Source organism: Sorghum bicolor, chromosome 1 (genome assembly GCF_000003195.3).
Source record: "Sorghum bicolor cultivar BTx623 chromosome 1, Sorghum_bicolor_NCBIv3, whole genome shotgun sequence".
Lineage (NCBI taxonomy): Eukaryota > Viridiplantae > Streptophyta > Magnoliopsida > Poales > Poaceae > Sorghum > Sorghum bicolor.
Genome location: NC_012870.2, coordinates 5,468,829 through 5,492,152, shown reverse-complemented (window position 1 = coordinate 5,492,152; position 23,324 = coordinate 5,468,829). Strand labels below are relative to the sequence as shown.

The 23,324-nt window shown below is 42.2% G+C and overlaps 1 protein-coding gene and 3 long non-coding RNA genes across 4 annotated transcripts; 1 reads left to right on the top strand and 3 right to left on the bottom strand.

Moving 5' to 3' along the window:
* LOC8155388 lies at positions 50–4,962 on the bottom strand. Its single transcript, XR_002452278.1, has 4 exons — positions 4,206–4,962; positions 2,042–2,180; positions 1,756–1,943; positions 50–437 (listed from the first exon to the last, which is right to left on the bottom strand). It is a non-coding gene; the product is annotated as an uncharacterized LOC8155388 (long non-coding RNA).
* On the bottom strand, positions 9,044–14,821 carry LOC8083945 (succinate dehydrogenase [ubiquinone] flavoprotein subunit, mitochondrial). The gene is made up of 16 exons (XM_002463761.2): positions 14,611–14,821; positions 14,079–14,231; positions 12,662–12,749; positions 12,326–12,472; positions 12,086–12,226; positions 11,447–11,532; positions 11,261–11,353; positions 11,115–11,178; positions 10,844–10,987; positions 10,571–10,758; positions 10,300–10,474; positions 10,047–10,217; positions 9,858–9,927; positions 9,652–9,772; positions 9,524–9,561; positions 9,044–9,415 (listed from the first exon to the last, which is right to left on the bottom strand). Exons 1-16 carry the CDS (start codon positions 14,689–14,691, stop codon positions 9,313–9,315), a joined length of 1,863 nt encoding a protein of 620 aa, XP_002463806.1. The 5' UTR covers positions 14,692–14,821; the 3' UTR covers positions 9,044–9,312.
* On the bottom strand, positions 17,674–19,950 carry LOC110430830. The gene is made up of 2 exons (XR_002448217.1): positions 19,693–19,950; positions 17,674–19,584 (listed from the first exon to the last, which is right to left on the bottom strand). It is a non-coding gene; the product is annotated as an uncharacterized LOC110430830 (long non-coding RNA).
* LOC110430829 lies at positions 20,668–23,291 on the top strand. Its single transcript, XR_002448215.1, has 2 exons — positions 20,668–22,464; positions 22,934–23,291. It is a non-coding gene; the product is annotated as an uncharacterized LOC110430829 (long non-coding RNA).

The following is a 23,324-nucleotide window of genomic DNA, read 5'->3' as shown; positions in this document are numbered from 1 at the left end:
CAATCATGAAAACTATAGTTCTTGTTGAATTTAACAGGTACTTTGTCAATAAGAATAATATATGCTATAGAAAACACTCATAATGAGTCCATCCTTGGGTATAGCCCAATTGACTTCACTTTATCTCATAGCAGTACACATTTTGATTGTCACTTTCACATATTGTATGTATCAGAGTCACTGAACAATATAGGAAAAGATAGAACAAACAAGATAGCCCAAAGCTATTCCTTTGCACAATATTTGCCTTCAATTACATGTTTCCACCAGTATGATCATAGTGATGATGGGTGTTCAGTATATAGGTCAAGTTCTGGATTCTCTTTTCCAATGTATTTATAATAGGCATAGCCTCAGAAAGATCCACGACTCTAATTGTTCCAGTATCAACATCATGCAGAATATATGCATAGTTAAATATCTCCAAGGCAAGGTACCTGCATATAAACCAGGATAGTAACTGATGAATATTTTAGGACACTTAGTAATATGATTGAATAGAAGAAACATCTACAAATAGGACACCAGCTCTTTCATACTAAAATGGCCTTGATTATGACCTTGTATTTTCTTTTCTACAAAGCAATGGCATCTAATTGTAAGAAACTCATCACAACTAATTTTAAGGCTAGTCTCAATGGGCATTTCATGGGCGTTTCATGCGTATTTAATATAGGGACACATCAGCACAGAAGGAATATTTGCATGAAACAGGAAGGAGAGACAATGCAATCGTTTCATCCCGGTGAAACGCAGGCGCGCTGTTTCCAAAGTATCGGGAACCGGGTGAAACGAAGTGAAACCAGCGCTGTGGCATTTCATTTCATCCCTGATCCCGTGCGGGCGGGATCCGCGCCGTCCTCGTCGTCTTCGCGCAGGGTGCCATTATCAATTACTTTGGTTTCTGCAGGGTGCCATTATCAATTACTTTGGTTTCTGCAGGGTGCCATTATCAATTACTTTGGTTTCTGCAGGGTGCCATTGTGGAAGTGATCTCTGGTTTCTGCAGGGTGCGGAGCAAGGTTAGTGCTGGGAACCTGATCACTGTCAATGAACCTGATAGCACTATGGTTGGTTTCTGAAGGGTGCTCGATCATGTCAATGAACAAACTATTTTTTTGTCTGTACAGGATGAAGCAACGATGTCCATCCAATGTGTTCTAGTTTATGGGTTCAACTGAAGGCTATCGGCTGCACTACTATCGTTGCTTTTTTTTATTTCGAACTGCTCTATGTATCGGTTACCTGAACTGCTCTACGCCTCTACTATGTTTTAGTGACCTGAACTACTATCGGCTGCACTACTATCTTGGTTATCTATGTTTCGGTGACCTGAACTGCTATATATGAATATGGGTTCCTGTCAAAACTCTTTATTTTATCATTGTTCCTATACCGTTTCTGCTGCAGTGATTAACATGCAACGTTTGGGTACAAATGGCTACATGGCCAACGGAGCATATGATCTGATCGTTTGACAGCAATTAAATGCTTTAGTTTGTTTTGGAAATGATGAGATGAAACACTGCATTGTGGAGTATAGTTTCATCAATTATTTCATCCTGTGAAAGCTGATGTGGCGTTTTGGAAACCGTGAAGTGAAACAAGCACTGAGATTAGTCTAAAAGAGCACCACCATGTAGATACAGAAACATGGTGCTTACATCAATAAGCATTAAGCAAATATTAATAAGCATTAAGCCTTAAGTACTCAATAGCTAGCTAGAAGTCACACAGGTATTTCAGACCACTTACAAGCTTAATTTGCAACGACGACGAGACGCTGGTCATGTTGGAGAGGAACCACTCAGCACCAAAAACACGACCCACACCATACAGTGTCTTTAGTGGCATGACCAACAGAATGCCGATTCCATACAACAGTGGGCTTTTCGGGCTAATGCTTTCACACGCTTGGCAGCAAGGACGGTTGCCCCCCTCATCTGCAAATTAACAGAAGCAGACCAAAATTTGTCACAATCAAGAATTCACAGAGAACTACTTACGCAACAATGATTGACCACAAAACCCATCTCCATACCTCGGCTGACTCCCTCCAGTGCCAAAGTAGAAGGTACAGCTTGTCCGCATCCATTTTCGCCACCACCACCGCTGCGATCCATAGCAGTCCTTGCAATATTACCTCTTCCACAAGTTGTACGATGTTCAAACCAGGCAATCTACGTTGTCATAAACACACCAATTTAATATGAAATAAGAGACCGAAAAGTTCCACTAATTTTATTTTGACAGCAAATGAGACTATTTTCATTATTCAGAGATTTCACATAGATGTGATACAAATATATATATAGCCCACACACTAAGCAACACCCTGCAGTAAGAAGACAAAATAAGGACATTCTATAACTATATATGAACTAAATAACTGGAAAACTTAGCAAAACTGTGCCTTAATTATGAACCTGCACTTCTTTCTTAAAAAGGAAATAATGAAACTAACAGTGATACATAACCGCGGTTTTTTTTGGCCCAACCTGGCCCGCAAAATGCTCAGGTAACCATGGGAGGCTACAGAAAAATGAAGCATTGGTGTCATCATTCACAAACTATCAATAAATGATGAGCTGACATTTTTTTGCACTGACCCCTAAAGAATTAAAGACAGGAAGGATAACATCTGCTCTCAGTGGAAAACCAGAGCTGCACTAAGGCATACACAAACAACCCATATATTATCTGCTCTCAAGACTTGCAAGTAACAGATCAAGAACAGAGCTTGTAAATGGTAGCAAATTTATTTACAGTGGTTAACATTAGACCATGTAGTTTGTTTTTACCATGGAATGCATCCTATAATGACAAATTACAATAATCCAGAATTGGTCTTGAGCAAACCAGAAAGCCCAAATTTGATATTCTCTAGGTTAGAAATATCACATATATTCTATGGGGTAGATATCAAATTACAGCAATGTTGTACTATCCCAACCCAGATCATCAACAAACAAATATTCTAGATTCATCATACTTTACAGATGTTTTATATGCGAAATATATTAATTCCAAATACAATTATTCTAGATCAACAAACAAATATTACCCTCCATGAGCAGCAAGAAATTCAGTCAATGGCCTATACAATGCTATGGACACAATCTCAGATGAACCATGGTACCATGACTCCATGACCTCTAGCAAACAAACTTACATTCTATATTCAGGTGAATAAGCTATGTGGTAGTTCTAAGTCAGGAGACAATATGGTGTCCTAAGAGGCCAATGAACAATTGATGATTGTGCTATCTTCAAATTACATGATGCTAGCCTTAGCATATTGTCACAATTTTTTCTCATGTTCCCTTCTATCTCCTCACCTTTGGATGTTGTGTTGTTTGGGGGCATAGTTGATCCTTGGATAGAAAAAGGACCAACTATTGCTGTTATTTCAGCTATGTATTCTTATCCTGTGATGGACCAACTATGTATTCTATATCCAAAGAAGCAATATAGAAATTGTAATATTCTAAAGCTATATAATATGAATTGTTTGGTTGCACAGCCATCAGCATTTGGATCCCATTGCTGCTAACAAGAGGTAAGTACTAACTCCTAGGAGTTGATTAGAACCAAGTAGCAAGACATATAAGTTCAGATATCCAAGATTATAACTGTTGTTGCAACCAACTTTTTATTCTGTTTGCAATTTAAAATCGTGAAATTCGCATTTGTGTTCCCTATTCCCTAGCATATGCTCATTACTTTAATTGAATAAATTAAGTCATGAGGCCAGGTGGTCGACTCTAATTCAAGTGATGACGTCAAGTAAAGATGACAGCTAAACTCTGAATACTTTCAACAACAGTACATTTCCCTCTTTCGCTGTCCTTCCAAGATACACACAAAAGGTACTCTACTTAACAGGTCTGCGATTGTACAAATTAACGTGCAATAGTTGTTATTGCAGTGACTCATTAGTTGGATTGTCCAACACTAACCTACAATCCACAATAATATAGCAGCAGTTGTTCAAATAAAAATAGCATCCTAAATAAGCAGTTGCAGGCAGACAATAGGAGCAGCAAGCTAAACATCCTAAATCAGAGAAGCACGCAATTTCACTACTGCAACAACATATATACACAACTAATGGACCCAAAAGGACAACTCAAGAACGCTATCCTTCTTCTACTGTTGTCCATTGTAAATCAAAACACTATGAAGGAATTGGCAAGCTGCTATACCTCAAAAAGGTCTCAGACCACCTCCCTTCCTCCAAGCACCCTAGGGGGGGACTTGGACTGCATTAGTGAGGTGGTAGATGCTGAGGTAGGTGCTGAGCTGCGGCATACACCGAGATGTGTTGCGGATCGAGCCCGCAACTGCTGATTGGGGGAGCACGATGCGGACTCATAGCGGCTGGGCAAGATGCGGGAAGTCAGGCGAACTGCGGTAGTCAGGGCAGGGTGTTTGGATCGAGGACGGGATGACCAAGATGCGGATGGCGAGGCGGACTCGCGGAAGCCGGACTGGATTGGACGCATCGCCGCGAACTGCAGTCATCGTACGACGCTCCATGGGCAGCACGGAGGGGGGTGGTCGGGCTTCTCTCGGGCTGCGTGAAGGGCGGCGGGCGCGCATCGCTGCTGGAGTCGCAGTTTAGGGTGGCGGCCGCACGACTCTGTGGGTAGTGGCTGGAGGCGTCCGGGCGGCGCGGTGGTGAAAGGGAGCGGTGGCGGCTTGGTTGGTGGAGCGGTGGCGGCCGGGTGAGAGCTGGAAGGCGAAAGGGAGGAGAGCTCGCTGCCACCCCGGGTATAGAACCGGCGCCGTTGGTGCCGGCAGTAAGAAGAAGAACAAGATGGGGATGGGGACAGGGCTAGCGGCGAGCGCACTCGGAGGGTTGGTGAGGGTGGAGGAGAACCTGGAGAGGGAGGACTCGTACGACAGCGGCGGCGGCTACGGGGAGTCGCTGAACGTTTTGAATGGGGGCGAGGCGAGGGGAGTGGATGTGGACGATTGCCTTCAGTATGTTTTAGTTATATATATATATATATATATATATATATATATATATGGTATAATGTGTATTGTATATAGCTACATAATATATATGCTATATATTAGTCCCCATATGTAGGGGACGACCAGATCTGGACCGATCCCCTAGCGTCCAGACACGACCAGCCGTCTTGAAAACATTGCTTACCACTCTGTCACGCCACATGCAGTGGCGCAACAAGCCCAGCCACGGTGGCAACTGGCAATGAGGGTTAACGGTGTGGCGGATGATGGGTCCCACGACGAGCATATAAAGCCCGCAACCTAGTTCTTTTTCCTCCCTCCTCTCTGCCTTCACTGTGGCCGAGCTCGAGGTAAAGTCATGGATGTGTGTTCTCTCTCTTCTCTTCCCCCCATCCTCTATTTGGCTTATCTTGTTTCTCCTAGCTGGCCAGCACTGCTGGTTTTTGGTTATTTAATTGATGTGTATATACTGCTCTGGTTTACACTGTTATGTGCAATACTAGTATCCATTTGGTTGAATGAAACTTGCTTTGGCTAATCACGTTTAATATATTATATGATTGTATGTTGTGATTTTTGTACCCGTTGAACTTGTATGATTTTTTTTTTATTCAACTGACTTGCCAGTGCATTAGGGTTTCAGTGCACTGGTTCAGACAAAGCCGGCCCCTGCGTTTCCCCTGATCAGTCTCGAGTTCGGACTCGTTGCACTGTCACGTTACCGACCGAGTCCCAAGAGGCTCCAGAGCTCAACAAGCACACGCGAAGCCCAACCCTGATTCCTGGAAGCTAGCTAGGCAAGCTAGCAATGAGATGCGCGCGAGTTTCCACGAGCGGAAAAGCCTGAGCAATCTCGACATGTCGTCGTCCACCAAGCGCCGCCGCATCGCAGGAAGACGACGGCGAGGGTGGGCGTATCGCCGGCGCCATCCGTCCCGTCGATTTTTCTCATAGCGATCCTTGCACGCACGGGCGACCTCTCATGACGTCGTGTGCTGCGCCGCCACGTCAGACGCCATCCTCGATGATCTGGACTTCGGCCTCTTTTCAGGTGTGTTTGCAAGTGGCGGATTTGTCAAAACCATGGAACCTTTCTAATACTAATTCTGTAGTGCCTATATATATCTCGAATTTGTAGTACCTATGTGTAGTGTTTGGTTGGGTGAAAAATTTTAATCGGCTGGTTTCATACTTGGATGTACTAGACTAGAGTATTTACATATGATTTTGTATAGTTTTCTACAGAATATATTATTAGCATCTCTTAAATTGTATATAGTTTTGCAAGTATTTTGCAACAATACATACAATTTAAATGTTCTCAAACTACATAATAATTTGAAGATCGTTGATGTCTGCTAGTAAGTACTCCCTCCGTTCCTGAAAGCTGCAATTTCTAGAGTTGTCTTAAGTCAATTTTTTAAAACTTTGACCAAATTTATAGAAAAAAACACTAAGATTTATAGTACCAAATCAATACCATTAGATTTATCATTGAATATATTTTCATAAGATACTCATTTTATGTTATACATATTGATGCTCTTTTCTATAAAGTTGGTCAAAGTTAAACAAGTTTGACCGGCACGGATTCTAGGAATTGAAGCTTTCAAGGACGGAGGTAGTAATAACTAAATCTTATATACCCAAAAAAACATGTTATGAGTAGGGACAGCATCTGATGGTATGAAACATATTTTTTTAAGCCATGTATAGCTATTGTGTTAAAAAAATATTCCAACAATTTATCTATATTGTTTTCTATTTTCTCCAACTCACTATCCCGCCATCCTCACTGGCCATATTTCCCGAGCCGAGTTCTGCTTGCTCCTATTCGCTGGTTAGAAAAGTCATGAATGAAAGTACTGTTCGCTGGTTTATTGTGAGAGAAAAACACTGTTGACTGGCAGAAAAAATACGGCTTATAAGACAAACGAACAGGCTATCATGAAAAAAGCTAATGATGTGGCTGTTTTAAATATATATGGACAAAGAAATTTAGCTAGTCTATTGTAAAACCCTACTTTTTAAATGGACTTTCTATTTTATATATTGGCTAAATCTTACAATTTAGCATCTAATTTTATCTAGCCTCTTGGAGTTGCACAATTAGTACTGTTCCCTTGTACAAACATGGACATATAGGGGTAGGGGGGATATTAGGGTTTAATAAAATTTATCACATGTTTCCTTAAATTTGATTATATTACTATTAAACACTTTGATTAGACTCTTCCCCCCCCCCCCCCCCCCCGAAGACATATGCTTCAATCAGCAGTACGTGAGTCTTTATTATATATATATATCCTCTTATTATAAATTTCAAAAATATTTAGATTTGAGCACAACTAATTTCGAACAGGGACGGGATGAGATCGAGTTCTTCTACCTCGACTCGATCCACGCGAGCGCGGAGGCCAGGACCTCGCGCTTGCATATAATATTTTGCGACCCCGAGGCCGCTAAACCCGTATAAAACCTCGGCGGGGTTACAGCTTCTACAAGACATCCTCGGCGAAGCGCCGACGAGTCAGCACATAGCGGGCTTACAGCTTCGACAAGCCATCATCCAGAGGCAGTAGCCGCCATGTCCTCGGCGAAACAGCGCCGACGCGTCGGCACATGCGGGCTTACAGCTTGGACAAGCCATCCAGAGGCAGCAGCCATGTCCTGGGCGAAACGGCGCCGACGCATCGGCACATGCCACGGGACGACGACGGGCGTCGAATCAGAGCCGCCGCACATCCCCGACGATATCCTCATCGAGATCTTCGCGCGCTCGGACGCCAAAACCATCATCCGCGCCGCCGCAACCTCCAAGCCCATCCGCCGGGCCATCCTCAGCCCGGACTTCCGCCGCCACGCGGCCAGCGCCACCGCCACCGGCGTCGGCGGCGGCTTCGACCCTGACCTCCTCCTCGGCGCTTCCTGCGTGTTGGACAAGGACTCATGCTCTCGCGATGTGTTTTTCCAGAAGCAACGCCTTCCCTTCACCTTCGAAACCAAATGTCTGGGCCGGATGGAGCCCATGACCTCGCGCGGCTGTCTCGTCGTCCTCCACCGACGCACTGCCCTGTCCGCTGAGCTGCACGTCGTCAACACCCTTACCGGCCGCGTGTCCCGCGTCTGCTCCCCCGGCATCTCTGCTATGTACCCACGAACCTTGCTCGCCGTCGGCGACGCCGGCCGCTCCTTCGAGATCCTCGTCGCCGAAACGAACCTCGTGACGAGGGTCTTCTCGTCGGAGCGCGGAGATTGGGGCGACGTCGTCCACACCCGCCTCCCGCCCAACTTCATCAGAACCCTCCCTAACCGTTGCTCCCCGCCGCTTGTCCTCGGAGGCACCACCGTCCACTGGCTGTGCAAGGAACAGTGCATCGTCGCCCTGGACGTCAGCACGGCGACTGCCACCGTCATCGAACTGCCACCCCAATGCTTCAGCCAGGTGGCGAGGTGCCCCAAACACACGGACAATGGGCTCCTGGCTTCCTCCGCGGATGGAAGGCTGAGCCTGCTCGTCGCCCGGTCAGGTGCCATAAGCATGTGGTCGCTGTCGGCGTCCGCGCCGGCGGCGAGGTGGACCCTGCAGGTGGTGATCCAGAGGCACGCCATCGCCAGGAAGCGTCCGGGCTGCGCGGTTCGGTTCTTGCAGTTCGGCGAGCGGAGCGGCGCCGTGATGCTGCAGGTGGGGGGAGTGGGGCTTGTCCAGATTGACCTGGGATCGAGAGAGGCACACGTCCTCAGCGACGAGTTCAAGAAAATCGGCGAAAGCCTAATCAAGAACTCGACCGGGCTGCAGCTGTGCTTGCATGAGACAGACCAACCCACTCTGTTCGAAAGCGCAATCAAGAACATGAAACGTTTCTGATCATGAGCTTCTAGAGCTGTCTGATTCAGCATCTTAAGGGCTGGATTGGTTATTTAGGAACGAGTGCCTAGAACGATTCCTAGTTAAAATGGTTCACTAACTTGTATAATGTTAAGCTGAAAGAGTTCCTGGCTCCGTTCCATACTAAACAAACGTCAATTCCATAATTGTTTGTGCAACTCATTGAGAACATTTGTGAAAAGGCTGCACGACTAATATTTTACTGGTGTAAAAAAACAACATTGTGACCCGTGACCAAATATATGCAGCAGGGAGATTGGGAAAACCTCTCCAGTGTTGGCAATTTAGCTACAGTTCTTACAATCGGAGAGGACACAACCATACAGGGTCCCCGGTTTATTAGATTTTTAACCCCGAAAGAAGATACACCATCAGCTGTGAGTAGTGTGGTATATCTTTCTGGGACGAGCCAGAACATTAGCAGGCATGTTCCGATTAGATTAGTAAACACGTGCTTTCGGTGGGAAAGATTGAACTTCATCGTCCAAGGTATTCATGTGAACTGGCCTGTAGGCTAGTCTAACCTTCTCGTTCTCCCAATACCTATAAGAGTATAATTTTGTCAAATTCCATATTCATTCATTAGATAAATCAACCACCCAATAATAACTCAAACTAGAATTGAAGGGATAACAAAGAGAAGACACTAACCCTAGGGTGTGCTTCATCCAGCTCTCATCATCTCTTGTCTGCACCAACAAGGGGAAAGGGAACATTACCATAAATGATCATATGATGTGCAAGTAAGAGAGCACAAGGCAATAAAAAGGGAAACAAACCGAAAAATCTTCACGGGCATGAGCTCCTCTGCTCTCTTTGCGAGCCTCTGCTGAATACATGGTTATGCATGCATTTATTAGCAGGTTTTCCAATTCTATGGTCTCAATCAAGTCTGAATTCCTGTGGAAATCAAAGAGAAAAATGACCAGCATGTGAAAAACATATAGACTGAAGATGACACACTCTTTACTGGTGAAGAGTCTACCATATGAGACTTCTGTCACTGATCTTGACATCATGGAAACTCTCCCATGCTTTGCTAATCAGTTCACAGCCTAATAAGACAAAATAGTCATAGGTTATGCATACAGTCTTCTAATTTCTAGCATGAAATCTGGCATGCTTGCTCCCTACTACTGAGCAAATTTGAGGGCAACTCTACATATATTCATACCTTCCTCAAGAGTTTCTTGTGTGCGGAAAACTGCAGCATTGTTTTGCATAACCCGTTGCATGTTGAGACGAATCTTTGAAGTAGGTAAAGATCCATTTGCATTCCTCAACTTATCCAACCAAGCAATAGTATTTTCTCCAACACCTTTTCCAAGAGGCTTCTGCTTCTCTCCTAGAATGTGGTGCAACAAGGAAATAAGGTACAAATAGTAAAGTCAATAACAAAAACACTACTCAGCAAGACATGAACTTGCCTGGTTTGGATATCTCAGCAACCCTGTTTGCACAAGCCCTGCCAAATACAACTATATCAAGAAGTGAATTTGCACCAAGCCTGTTAGCGCCGTGAACAGATGCACAAGCAGCTTCCCCAGCAGCCATCAGACCAGGAACAACTGCATCTGGATCATCACCCTTGATATGCAGCACCTAATGTGCAAAACAGCAAGGCAGACATAAGACATAAACAAGTATTTGTTCAAGTCAGATGTCCATAGTAATGCTAGTATTGTCTATCAAGCTTACCTCCCCATGATAGTTTGTTGGGATACCACCCATGTTATAGTGCACAGTAGGCAAAACAGGAATCGGCTCTTTGGTGACATCAACACCAGCAAAAATCGCAGCAGTTTCAGATATACCAGGAAGCCTTTCCTTGAGAACTTCTGGAGGAAGATGGTTGAGGTGCAGATAGATATGGTCCTTCAGTGGTCCTGAGACAAAGTGAACATCAAGAAACTATGAGAAACAAAAAATCAGGTTGCTGGCTCAAGCCTAGAAATGAGAATATAGTCATACCTACACCACGGCCCTCCCTAATTTCCATTGTCATCGATCTCGAAACAACATCACGAGATGCAAGATCTTTAGCAGTTGGAGCATATCGTTCCATAAATCTCTCACCTTCACTGTTCCGAAGAATACCACCTTCACCTCGGGAACCTGAACAAAAGAAATATCAATGCCATAGGAAATTATGAATCCAATTAAGGACATGTGATTTATGAAAATAGTGCAAACACAAGAGCTTTCAAGAATGTGATTTATGTGTCCAAACAAATAACAGAACCTTCTGTTATCAGGCATCCAGCACCATAAATGCCTGTAGGATGGAACTGCACAAACTCAAGATCCTGTAGTACAAATTGGACAAGTATAGTCAGAACATACAGTAAAGTAGTTAAAACAACCAGGTTTCGGCCACAAAAGACTGACCTGAAGGGGTAATCCGGCACGTGCAACCATAGCGTTGCCATCACCAGTACATGTGTGAGCTGAAGTTGCTGAAAAGTAGGCTCTACCATAACCCTGTTGACATGAAAACAAAGAAATGGCTATAGATATTCAGTAAATCAAAATCAAACAATCAGTACTTACTACTTAACACAGAGAGGTTCATACTCCAGTGGCTAGAATTGTATTTGCAGCACGAAAACGATGAAGGGTACCATCCTCCATGTTTAGCGCAATTACACCTTGGCAGATGCCTGAAAAATGAGTCTGCATTGATCAATAGAGTTGTTTGTAATAGGAAGCCATATTATCACTACTGAAAAGCAGCAGCAAAGAGCAGCCCTCCCCTCACCCCAAAAAAGGGATCCTTAACCAATCATTTCCAATATTATAAAGTTATACATTTAATAAGGGCAAGCAACCAAATAAACCATATTAGCAGTTAGCGCCACTTGAAAAAAAATTGTGTAAGCTGTTGAACAATTGAACAGCCACAAAAAGAACAACAAAAGGAAGGAATAATTAAATAATGAATCCAGAAGAAAGTTTAACATAAAACAGAATTACTATGGTACCAATGGCAGTATTCGAAGACAGTAAACATGAATACTGAGTTTCGTGAACAAAGCCAGCATCAAGTTGCGACCATATGAACAAAATGCAAATACAATAGCAAGGAAAATGAACAATGTATCACAACTTCAAAACCCTTTTTCTGTTCATCCAAACGTATTGGATCTTCCATGACACCAGAACACAACAAACTAAAAAGAATGTAGCAACGAAAAATAAATCATAATTATATACCTTCATTGTCCATGAGAAGGTCCAGTGCAAAATATTCAACAAAAAACTGAGTATTATGCTTCATTGCTTGACCATATAGTGTGTGTAGCATAGCATGCCCTGTTCTATCGGCTGCACATGCACACCGATAGGCTTGCCCACCTGAAGATTACATATAGGCACAAGAAAAAATGGGAGAAAAGTAAGAAAGCGCAACAGATCCATACTTAAAGTATAAAGATAAAAATGGAACACAATAACCTTTTCCAAAATCTAAGCTTTGTCCACCAAAGGCGCGTTGATAAATTTTTCCATCTTCGGTTCTGGAAAATGGTAAGCCATAGTTCTCAAGTTCTATAACAGCTTTTGGTGCCTCTCTGCACATATACTGAATAGAATCTTGGTCGCCTAGATGAATATGAATAATATGCAAAAGGGGTCAAGGAAAGAAAATACCAAAGTGGATAAGATACTTAGATATGACGAGAATATGATAGGGTTTCCAAAATCTTATAAAAGTAGACTAAAGATCCAAGTTCTTGAAACTTCACCATGATTCATGAGTGCCTTGAAAAATGTCTTTCTATAGTAACTTACCCAACCAGTCACTTCCTTTGACTGTATCATACATATGCCATCTCCAGTCATCTTCACTCATGTTGCCAAGAGCAGCATTTATGCCTCCCTGCCATTGTATGTGTTAATGGCACACAAGTAAAACTCTCAAGCATTCTCCAGCAATACACAACAAAAAACATATTGCACTAAGTATAGATTCTTGGCTGAGATTTAGGAAAGGCCATTAGCTTCATGCATCTCCTACAAGGCTACAAAATTTTCTTTACATGATCAGTAGCTTTTGCATTTTTTTATGATTTGATTTGAAAAGCAAACCATGGGGCAAACTAGGTATAGAACATGACAGCAAGGCAAACAACACAATATATGCATCATATAGGCGTGAGTCTTGCAATCATGCTGCAGATTGTGAGCAGTATTCGTGAATTATGTGTCTTGCACAATGCTGAGTGAAAAAAAAAAACTGGCCCTCCGAACTGAATATATAATTCAGATTAAATAGCAATCTAAAAGTAGCCCGACTTATGCACTTCCAGTTTTAGGCTCAATTCATATTTTAGATACCATACAGATATACCGAACCACAATAAAAATCTACCAGAATTTAATCTACAGGGCATACGAGGGTCCTTTCTAAATGAATACCAATTCAAGACCTTGTGTCATTCTTCCTCGCATGGGAAGCTATTGCATCAAAATGTCAAACTAAGCATCTCGTTTTAATTAGTAACAACACAACTTAAAGCTTAATATGTTACTTAGTTGGGCATACCAAGCACACATTGCATTTCAAATAGGGATTACATCATTAGACACATTATTGCCCATTCATGTCACAGTCAATTAACTTATCGCAGAAAGAAAAACATTCTACTTAGTTTATTTCTCCACTAATGTCTGACATTTAACTTATTAGCAGCATTATTTTACATGTCATCATAAAATTCCCTCCTAATACACTACTAACATGGTTATACACCGGCAATGAGGACATGCATGGCATTTTACTAGATCTGATTGAACTCTTACAGACTCTAAGCATGCCTTCTAATTAAAACCATTCTACTTTAACTTGCACGGCATTCTTGTAAAATATAACATTATAACCCATCACACTCAATTACCTTTTGCATACACAATTAACTTGTCACAGAAAGAAAAGCATTCTACTTAGTTTGTTTCTCCAATGAAGTCTGAAATTTAACTTATTAGCAGCATTGTGTTACATGTATCATCATAAAACCCCCTCACTTACATGTTATACACCAACATTACCACATCAATGAGAACATGAATGGCATTTTACTAGATCTGATTGAACTCTTGCAAAATCTAAGCATGCCTCCTGATCAAAATCATTCAGAATTTCAGCCAGGACTGCATATCAAGTGCACAAACAGTGGCAACGAAAAGCAGATGTTCCGAACTCCCATACCTGAGCAGCCACTGTATGTGATCGTGTGGGGAAGAGCTTGGTGATGCAGGCAGTGTTGAACCCATGCTCCGAGAGGCCAATCGCTGCCCTGAGCCCCGCACCTCCGGCTCCCACGACAACAGCATCATAGGTGTGATCCACCACCGTGTAGGACTGAAATTACAGGTGTAAACCCAAATCAATAAATTAGAGCATTGCACAGTCGGAACTGAATACCCGTTATTAAATGAACCATCGTAAAAAAAAAAGCATCGTCGCAAAGCTTATATATATTAGAAGGTGTGAAACTGGACGAGCTACGGCACATCTGATCTGCGGCTGTGTAGTCCAATTCACTCCACAAAAACCGGCATTCACTGTAAGAACCTAGAGTAGTGTTAAAGTCGCGCTAATAAACTACGACAACACCATTGTCATCACGATCATCACAATAAAAAAAGTTCAAAAAATCTGGAAAAGAAAAGGCCGTGGGGTCGGGACGCGACGAATCGACGCGGGGTGGTGGCGTGGTGGAGACGGGAAGATACCGTACCGAGCTCGTAGAGAAGAGCCTGGAGGCCGAGGCGGCGGCCTTGACCTTCCGGAGGCCCCGCGACACGCAGCCGCGCCACATCTCGCAGATCGGGAAGGACCACTCCTCGGCGCTCGCGCGCGCGTGGAGGTTTTGGCTCTGGCGTGTGGGGAGGAAGCAGCAGACAGTGGAGAGGGAGGGAGGGAGGCGGCTCCGGCCAGGTGGGGCGGAGAGGCGAGACCACCAGAGGGTGGTGGGCCGGTCGGGTAGTCAGGTGGGCCACTTGGCCCTTTCTGTGCGCTTTTTTGGGTTGGGACAGGGGAGCGCGTCGCAAGCCAACGACCGGACGGTTGGGCCTCCCGAGTTTTACGATCTGGTACACCGTCGTGCTGGATTTTCCTCTTTTTTTTAATTAGAAAATATGCCGCGCGTTACGGCAGGAACTTTAATCATTCCTGGCTCCATGGATCAATCGTTGGCCTGTTATTTCTTGATTCCTTGATCCATAGAGTGAATTGTTGGATCAGGTATTGTTTCAACCATACTTGCTTATGGCTTTATAGAAGCAGCACGTGCCACATGCATGGCCATTGAGATAGAGAGGTTTCCATCAAATTTATAAAGCTGAATAGTTTGTATTGTTAATTATAGTCATGTCTTCTAAGTTCTAAGTGCATTGGTGCAAATATAATTTAATAGTAATTTGGTGGGGGTTTGTGTATCAATGGGGATCGTTGTGGGATATGAGAAAGAATGTATAGTCAAAATTGGAGATACAGATATAAATAGATAGATACGTATTAAATTTAATGTTTAGAGCATCTCCAAGGGACTTTGCAAATGAATTTTGCATTTGGTGTTGTTTGCAAAGTCTCAAACTCATTTGCAAAGTCTAAAATAGTCCAACTCCAAGGGACTTTGCATTTAGATTTGGCAAACCCAAAGTATGGACTCCACCTCCGATTTTTTTTTTCACCGATCGCGCCAGCGCGTTTTTTTTCCTTCGCGCCATTTTGACGTACGTCGTGCGTGCCAGTCGCCGCCCAGGCCAGGTCCGCGCCAGTTGCCGCCCAGCCCAGGTCTTCGCGCCAGTCACCGCCCAGGCCAGGCCACATTCGTCGTTCGTCACCGTCGTCGTTGGCGTCAGTTTGGCTCCATCCACCTACGGCAGCTGGAGGGACGGCGGGCACGCACGGCAGCTGGAGGGCGGGCGCGCGTGGTAGGGAGGGCGGACGGGCGTAGAGAAAATCGCGCAGGGTGGGGGGCGGGGGGACAGAGTCCGACGTGGAAGGCCAAAATTGTAGATGCAAAGTGGTGGAAAGGTTTGCATATATGCAAAGCCCAACCTCTATTTGCGAAGTTAACCAAATTGCAAACCTTATTTGCAAAACCATTGGAGAGGTATTTTCTACTCTTTTTTGCAAATAGAGCAATGCAAAGTTTGTTTGTAAAGCCCTTGGAGATGCTCTTAAGTTTTCTATTTTGGGGAGATCTTTGTAATGACGTGATCACTTTGGGATGAGACAGAATCTGTAGAGAGAATTATAGCTTTTATTAAAAAAAAAGTAAATATAAATATAGATTCATATGTGTACACTAATTTTACCAGAATCCTAAGAGACTTTTGTTACTCCTCCCACATGGCCACATTGCTCTACTCCGAAGGTTACATCACGCCGTATCCACTCATTTCATCGGCATCAAAGGGCTCGGCCTTGTTAGTTTGGCTGATAAAGTCATGGCAGAAAGTATTGTTGGCTAATTTATTATAAAAAAACATTATTGAATAGCTGACAGATTTGGCTGATAAACTCAAATGATATCACCCGCTTAATAAAATGTATGTACATTATATATACACACGTGAGTGTCCTACACGTGCTGCAATAATCGTGTGCGTTATTTAGGCCTTGTTTAGATGTGAAAACTTTCTGGATTTCACCACTGTAGCACTTTCGTTTGTTTGTGGTAAATATTGTCCAATCATAGACTAACTAGGGTCAAAAGATTCGTCTCGCGATTTACAAGCAAACTATGTAATTAGTTTTTGTTTTTATCTATATTTAATACTTTATACATGTGACGCAAGATTCGATGTGACGGAAAATCTTGAAAACTTTTTAATTTTTGAGTGAACTAAACAAGGCCTTACCTTATAAACACATGCAAATGCAACTGGGAAAAGATCGAAGCAAACTCTAACCTACAACTTGCACGGCACACCATTTTTCAATCCTTAACTCATCCTCCAACTTTTGAAAATGGACAATCATAAAGCTAATTTTAAAAGAATTGTCTATTGTCTAAAAACAAACTGATTTAATATTGAAAAATCATAATTAATTTATTTAAACCAGATAAATGCAGAAGTAGTATCATATTTTTCTAGAAATGGTGCCTATCGGCATGAATGGATTTAGATTTACTTGGGAGTTATTTATTTTTGTTCCTATGTTTTAATGCTCATATTGAGACACTAAGAACATGAATAAATAAGATTCAAATAACTTTAAACATAGCCCCATAGATGAATAGCATTTTTAGAAAATAAAAGGGACGGTACTTGTTTTTCAAATTATTTAAATTTAAGATAAAAGACTTACGAATTTTTATATAATAGAGTAGTTTTTTGTTCTTTTGGAAAGAAATAGAAAACCACCTTTGCAACTGGCTATAGTACAAAACATGTCTACTTTCAATAGTTTTGTAGTTAAGGATTGAAAAGTGGAATGATATGCAAGTTGAAGGTTAAAAATGGACATTACCCAATTCTAGTGCTCTCGTAGGAACAAGGCACAATAATTGCTACAAAAATATTGTATTGTTGTGCACCCATGATATACTAGTATATTGCCCGTGCTAACGCCACGGTGACGTCAAGAAAAAGTAAATCATCTTACATGGATATACTTAGAAAAAAGAATAAAATATAAATTAAAACAAATCATGCTTTGTGGAGGCCTCAACAACTGCAATCAGCAGGGAAGGCCTTGTCGATGGCTGATTTCTACTAAATTTTGATTACTCATCCATGACTGCAAAGATGATCATCGAGGTAGTCATTTGGTCATGAAACAACAATGCTTAGATTGCCAAACATAGATTTTCTTGTCAAATATAAATCATATTGTTGTACACTGAATTACAAGTGCTAAGTCTGACAAGAAAAGTGATAAGAAAAATCTCACAATGCCTAAAATTCATATAGATAAGGTACACTATGCATTTTGCCAGAATTAGGCAACAAAAGCCTCCAACCTTCTTCAATGTTTTGATGTGACGATGGAAACCATGACCAGTTATCTGTGACTTATCAAGAAATTAAGTTAAAGTGCTAGAAGCCCCAAATGCTCCATTTGACCAAATACCAGCAACCCAACAAGGAATTAAGTTAAAGTGTCCACAACAAATCCCAAGTATACTTGTCAACTAAAAAATCAAATTGATCTATGATTTTTTCTTTTGTCCAAATTAAAAGTCAAATCAATAGCCATATTATTCAGAAAAGTAATACATGTAACCCTGTTTGGATGTAAAGCATTTTTAAGTATTGGAGAAATACTTTGGTTTTACAAAATTCTTTTGTTTTTCAAAAGCCACTGAAATCAATCTTCATTTTAGAACGCAAAGGTGCACTCTAAAAAAGGCTATACAGGAAATCAAAAAAATTGGCTTTACCTAAAGAGGCTATGTAGTAGAAGACAAGGAAATAAAATCAAATTTACAACATACAAGCACCACACAGGTCAGACCTTTTCAGCCAATTCTCTCTTTCGATTGCCTCAGTGTAAGTTGCAGCACAACGGGCATGCACCTTGATGTGGCTTGCTATTCGCTGTATTTTGAAGTTGCACTTAGTCTCTCAGCTGCTAGAATAGAAAAGTTGTAGAAAGAATTTTATCTTTGACGATTAAGATTAGATCAAATCTAGAAAGAATGTTCGTCTGAAGATCAATATTATCTTGTGCAGTCTGATAAGCAACAAAAGAAAAACTGTCAAACTAATTGTCTCGCCTGCAATAACATTTACCCACCATCTAACTAATTCCTTCTAATATTCCTACAAGAACATTTAAATAAAAAATTATATATTAGTTGATGCCAAGATACTATAATAGCATCCAGCAGGTATCAGGTACCAGCCTAACAGAAAGATTCAATAAGATGAATTTTACATCGCATTCATAATCCATGTCTATAATGGTTCTTCGGTTTATCCTATTCAAAGTAGCAAAGAACAGATTTAGCCAACCTGAAGGCTACTCAAGGGTTATTTTATTACTTGTGTATTTGCTTTGTCTACTTAGCTTGCTCTTAAAAGGACTACTACGTATGTGCAATAGGAAGCAAATTCTGATGAGCAACCTCATTCAGCAAGAACGTATTCAAGCGAAGAAAACGATCGCTACTGGGCTTGACACTATTCAGAAAAGAAACGGTCCCCAAAGAAACACTGCCAAAACAATGACACATAGTCTATAAAAATGAAGGAAACACACTCTGGCAAGAAGTACCACCTGCTAGGCAATAAATTGAACACCTTGGTCGCGGACAGGTGGCCATACTCTGGCCACCAAGCACAGACGGGAAAGTCATTAGCTCTTGGGAAAGAACAGAAGCCTAGCAAGACAAGATCGATGAGGGCTGGAGGGGTGATAGGTGGAGGAGAACAAACGTGAAGCGGCGGTGGCCCCGCGTGACCTCCCACGGCGCCGCCCCTCGCAACTTGGAGATGCGGAACATGGCCCCCTGGTGCCCTGCTCCTCCTGCTCCATGAGCATCTCCTCCACAAACATCATGCCAAGGCACATGTCCTCCTCCACGGCCTGTCCTCGCCATCGTCGCCGTGTGTTACAGGTCCCAGCTCTGGCCCTCGCCTCCGCCTCCATCTCCGCCGGCCTCGGACCCAGAACGCTACTCCACCTTGTAGTCATCTGGGCAGCCTGATGGGCCGCCGCACGGGCTGAAGATGGACGGCGAGCAGCAGCGGGGAACCTTAGCAGCAGGAAAGAGTCGTGAATCGCAGCACGGGGAGTCGAGGAGGGGAGAGGATGATGTCTCGATCATTTTTTTCTAGGAAAAAGGAGACAACTGGAGTCGAACCGTGGTGGATAGGCGCGGTCTTGACTCTCGAGGCTTCAACGCGAGGGAGGCTTCAACGCAAGCATAGGATGATCCAAATAACACTGACCACCAGATCACGTTGAAGCGTCTACGAAAGGTCTAATAGCCATTGATTTTAACGGTGTTACATTTCTGGGTACACGTTTTGGAGTGTATATAGAAAAAGTTATGACTGTGTGGATAGAAGTCGGGAGTAGACCTAGTATAATTTTAATTGGTCCCTTATAGTATAGATAGTGGCTGACATTGGCATTGAATCATTGATGATTATTGAAATGTTGAAAAAAACTTCGACTTCGCTTTTGGAAGTAAGTAAAACTACAGGAAAAACTAAGCATAGTATGATAGGTTAGCATTTTTAAGCATCTAGAAAAGTCTTTCTAAATTTACTATCTATATCTTTGTATCATCTAACAATTTCTTTTTATATCTTGTGCACATTTTAGAGAGCTATTTTCATTCTCCATTTTTCGTTAGCAAGAAATATGGAATGAAGGATGTTTATATTTGGAGACCCAATTACATAGGGTATTAGAGAAGTTTTTATGTCAAAACTTCTGTTCATATAAATTAGGAAGGATCTAAAGGATTCGTTGAAGTTGCTTTACGTGGAATCTATCTGTATTTATGTTTATTTTTTTAACTTAGTGCGAGTACTTGTATTATTTTCTAAATTTATTATAGTATTTAGTGGTGTTATTTTTTAGCAGTAAGTGATGTGTTCATTGATAATGAAACGTTTGTGATGACCTCATTAACTTCAACATTTTTTTGAGGAAACAATGGCTCTTTTTTAGGTGCTTGTATAGGGTTAAAAATTTTTGTGTTTGTTACGTTCATGGGTGACTGTTTATACCTTAGGCCTCGTTTGGGAGCACAGAATCCCTCCGGGTTCCCTGTAAATTCCCAGGGAGAGGAAACCTCGGGGCAAGCTCCCCTAGGCTAATCCACCGCACCCTTTGGAAGCACATTGGACGCGGGATTGCAGCCCACATCCCGTTGTTTTCCACGAGGCAGAAAGCCACGAGTCATCTGGCCGGGAGCGCATCCCCTCCCTATCGACTTGCGACGCATCGCGCATCTATCTCCTCGCCGACTCCGCGTCGAGCGAGATTGCCCCTTCCGCCGTCGCCACCATGGATGCCCTCCTCTGTCCTCGCCTCCATTGCGTACCAGCACCTCAGCCTCCGCACAGTGAATCCCGCATGGGCGCATCTCCCTGCCTCCTCTAGGGTTTCTTCTCTCTTTGTTCCTCTCACTAATCCTTGTAGATCTTGGGGAAGAAGATCCGAGGCCGCCCAGGATCCCCGGCGAGACAACGACGGCGAGACTAGTTCTCTCTGCAACCACACGTCCACAGCTCTATGTCTCAGCCGGCCGCGGAACGTCCGCCCCTTGTACAGCCTTACTTGGCCTGTCAGTTGGTAAAGGAACGAAAATTAGCAGTAGGTTATGCCTCTCTCTTCTCTATGTGCAAGATGGCAATAGTAGAAGAATTCAGACTTGAGATTATGTTCTAGAAATGTGAACAAATGATCTAGATGCTTTGGTGCAGCAGGTATTTTGATCAGTCAAATCAAATGAAAAATCATGTTCATTTGCTTAATTCAATAGTCCACTAGAAGTTCTGTGATTTTGTGTCAAGCTGCTTCTTGAACCTGAAGTGTTTGCACATTATCTATGGACCATAATGGTTCCATTTTTACAATTTTCTAAAATGCCAACTAATTTTTCATTCTAATAAAAATCACTTCAATTTCTCACGGTTTAACTATAATGAAACTGTATGCAGTCCTAAGCTAGTTTAGATGTGTGTTTGTTGATCTATGCATCTGTTCATCTATTTTCTAAGTGTGTTGATGCTTTGTTATTTTATTTCTTCACTTTATGATGGCTCACACTGTTTCCAGTTTGGAAATGCTGCTTTCTTCTAGTCATTACTCGGTAGCAACCTTTGCTATCTTCCGCTGCTCCTGTTGTTCTGAATGTATATTCAATCAGCTCTAGGAATTTGTCATTCTAGGTCAGGTAGTCAGTCTTTATTGAGTACTCGTGATAGATGAATATGTTGTATTTAGGCTCATATTGTTTTCGACGAGCAGTTTAGTGGGTACAAGTTTAGAGGTAGAACAAGCTGAAAGTTCTATTCCTGTAGAAAAGGAAAAGTTCACCATTCTACTTTGTCTAATATTTCAAAATCAATTTTGTTCACCATTCTGGAAGACAAGGGTTAAAGTTTGTTGTCCAGCTATAGATTATTCTGCTTGATTTGTAAATGTCTCTAAATCCAAATTCCTTTGTTGGCCTTGGTGAGACAAATTATGGCTCACACTAGCAGAGGTTCTCTGTCGCACAATCGCATTTTGTTTCTCCTTCATTCACTATCTGTCTTATCCTGTTACCTCCTATACTTTGCAAATGCATGAACGTTAGAAATAGTACACTATTAATTGTTGTCGCTGCACAGGGCCCCTTCACTCATGGAGTCCCTGTTGGCGATTCAAGCATGGAATTCAGCTTTAACAACCATATGGAAGTGCATATGGGTTTGTCAGATTAATGCTTTTTGTGCACATGGAAATCTCAGTAATCTGCATTATTCAGTTTCTTGAGCTCCAATTACATAGATATTATGGCAATCTCATCCTCCCCTGCGTCTCCTGCCATGTGATTCACCTGCACCTTCTTGTGATGTGCGTTGTCCGCTTGTTCTACAGCCACGAACATAGACAGGTGCCCTACAGGCTGCAGGTAAGTTTATTTTGATTCCCATCTTCCTATTGTCTTTGGTACTTCAGATGTATCCCCAGATCAAGCAGTTAATTGTTTTATGCTTACTGTACTGTCAGGAGATAGTGGTGTTAGAGATTAGTGATTAGTTGGGTTGCATAAGAATAGTATTTTTGCTCATGTGATCTAGTGGAGTTAACACATTGGAGAGGTGTAGTTGTAGAGGTTTCAGGTTCCTCTTGATTTTCCTTTCCATGGTGCATTACTGCATTTCTTCTTAGTTACTTCGCAGCTCTGCTCATATCACCCACTTGTTCAATCGAGTAAGGTTATTCTAGTGATAATTAGTAGCAGCCCATGTTAGATTAACCAATCGTATTCCAGTTCTAGCCTGTTTTTAAAACAAAAAGGTGATACAGTTCATGCATTTTTTTTCTGAAAATGTTTATGCATTGATGTAGTTCATCTATATGCCCCTCTGACACTGCAGGCCATGCGTATGTGGCATCAGTGGTAGCTATGAGCAGTGAGGTGTGTAGTTAGTGATCAGTTCTTCAAAGGTGGATATGCTTGCCTTGAAGATAAACTAGCAAGATGGCGAATAGCAGTGTAGAAGCTCAATCCTTCTACCATGTGGATATTTACGGAACAATACTTGAAGTCAAGTTTACCTTTTGGATGCAACTTGCAAGGCTGATGGAGAGGCGAATGAAAGCTTGTATCATATTATTTGACGACATATATGTGTTATAAGAAGCTTTTTTTTCTCGAGTCTTTTTCATGATTATTTGAGTCATCTAGATATATGTAATAGCTTTATTATATTATATTATTTGATTTTCTAGACATCTCTCTTTCTTTCTCAATTTTTGAGACTATTT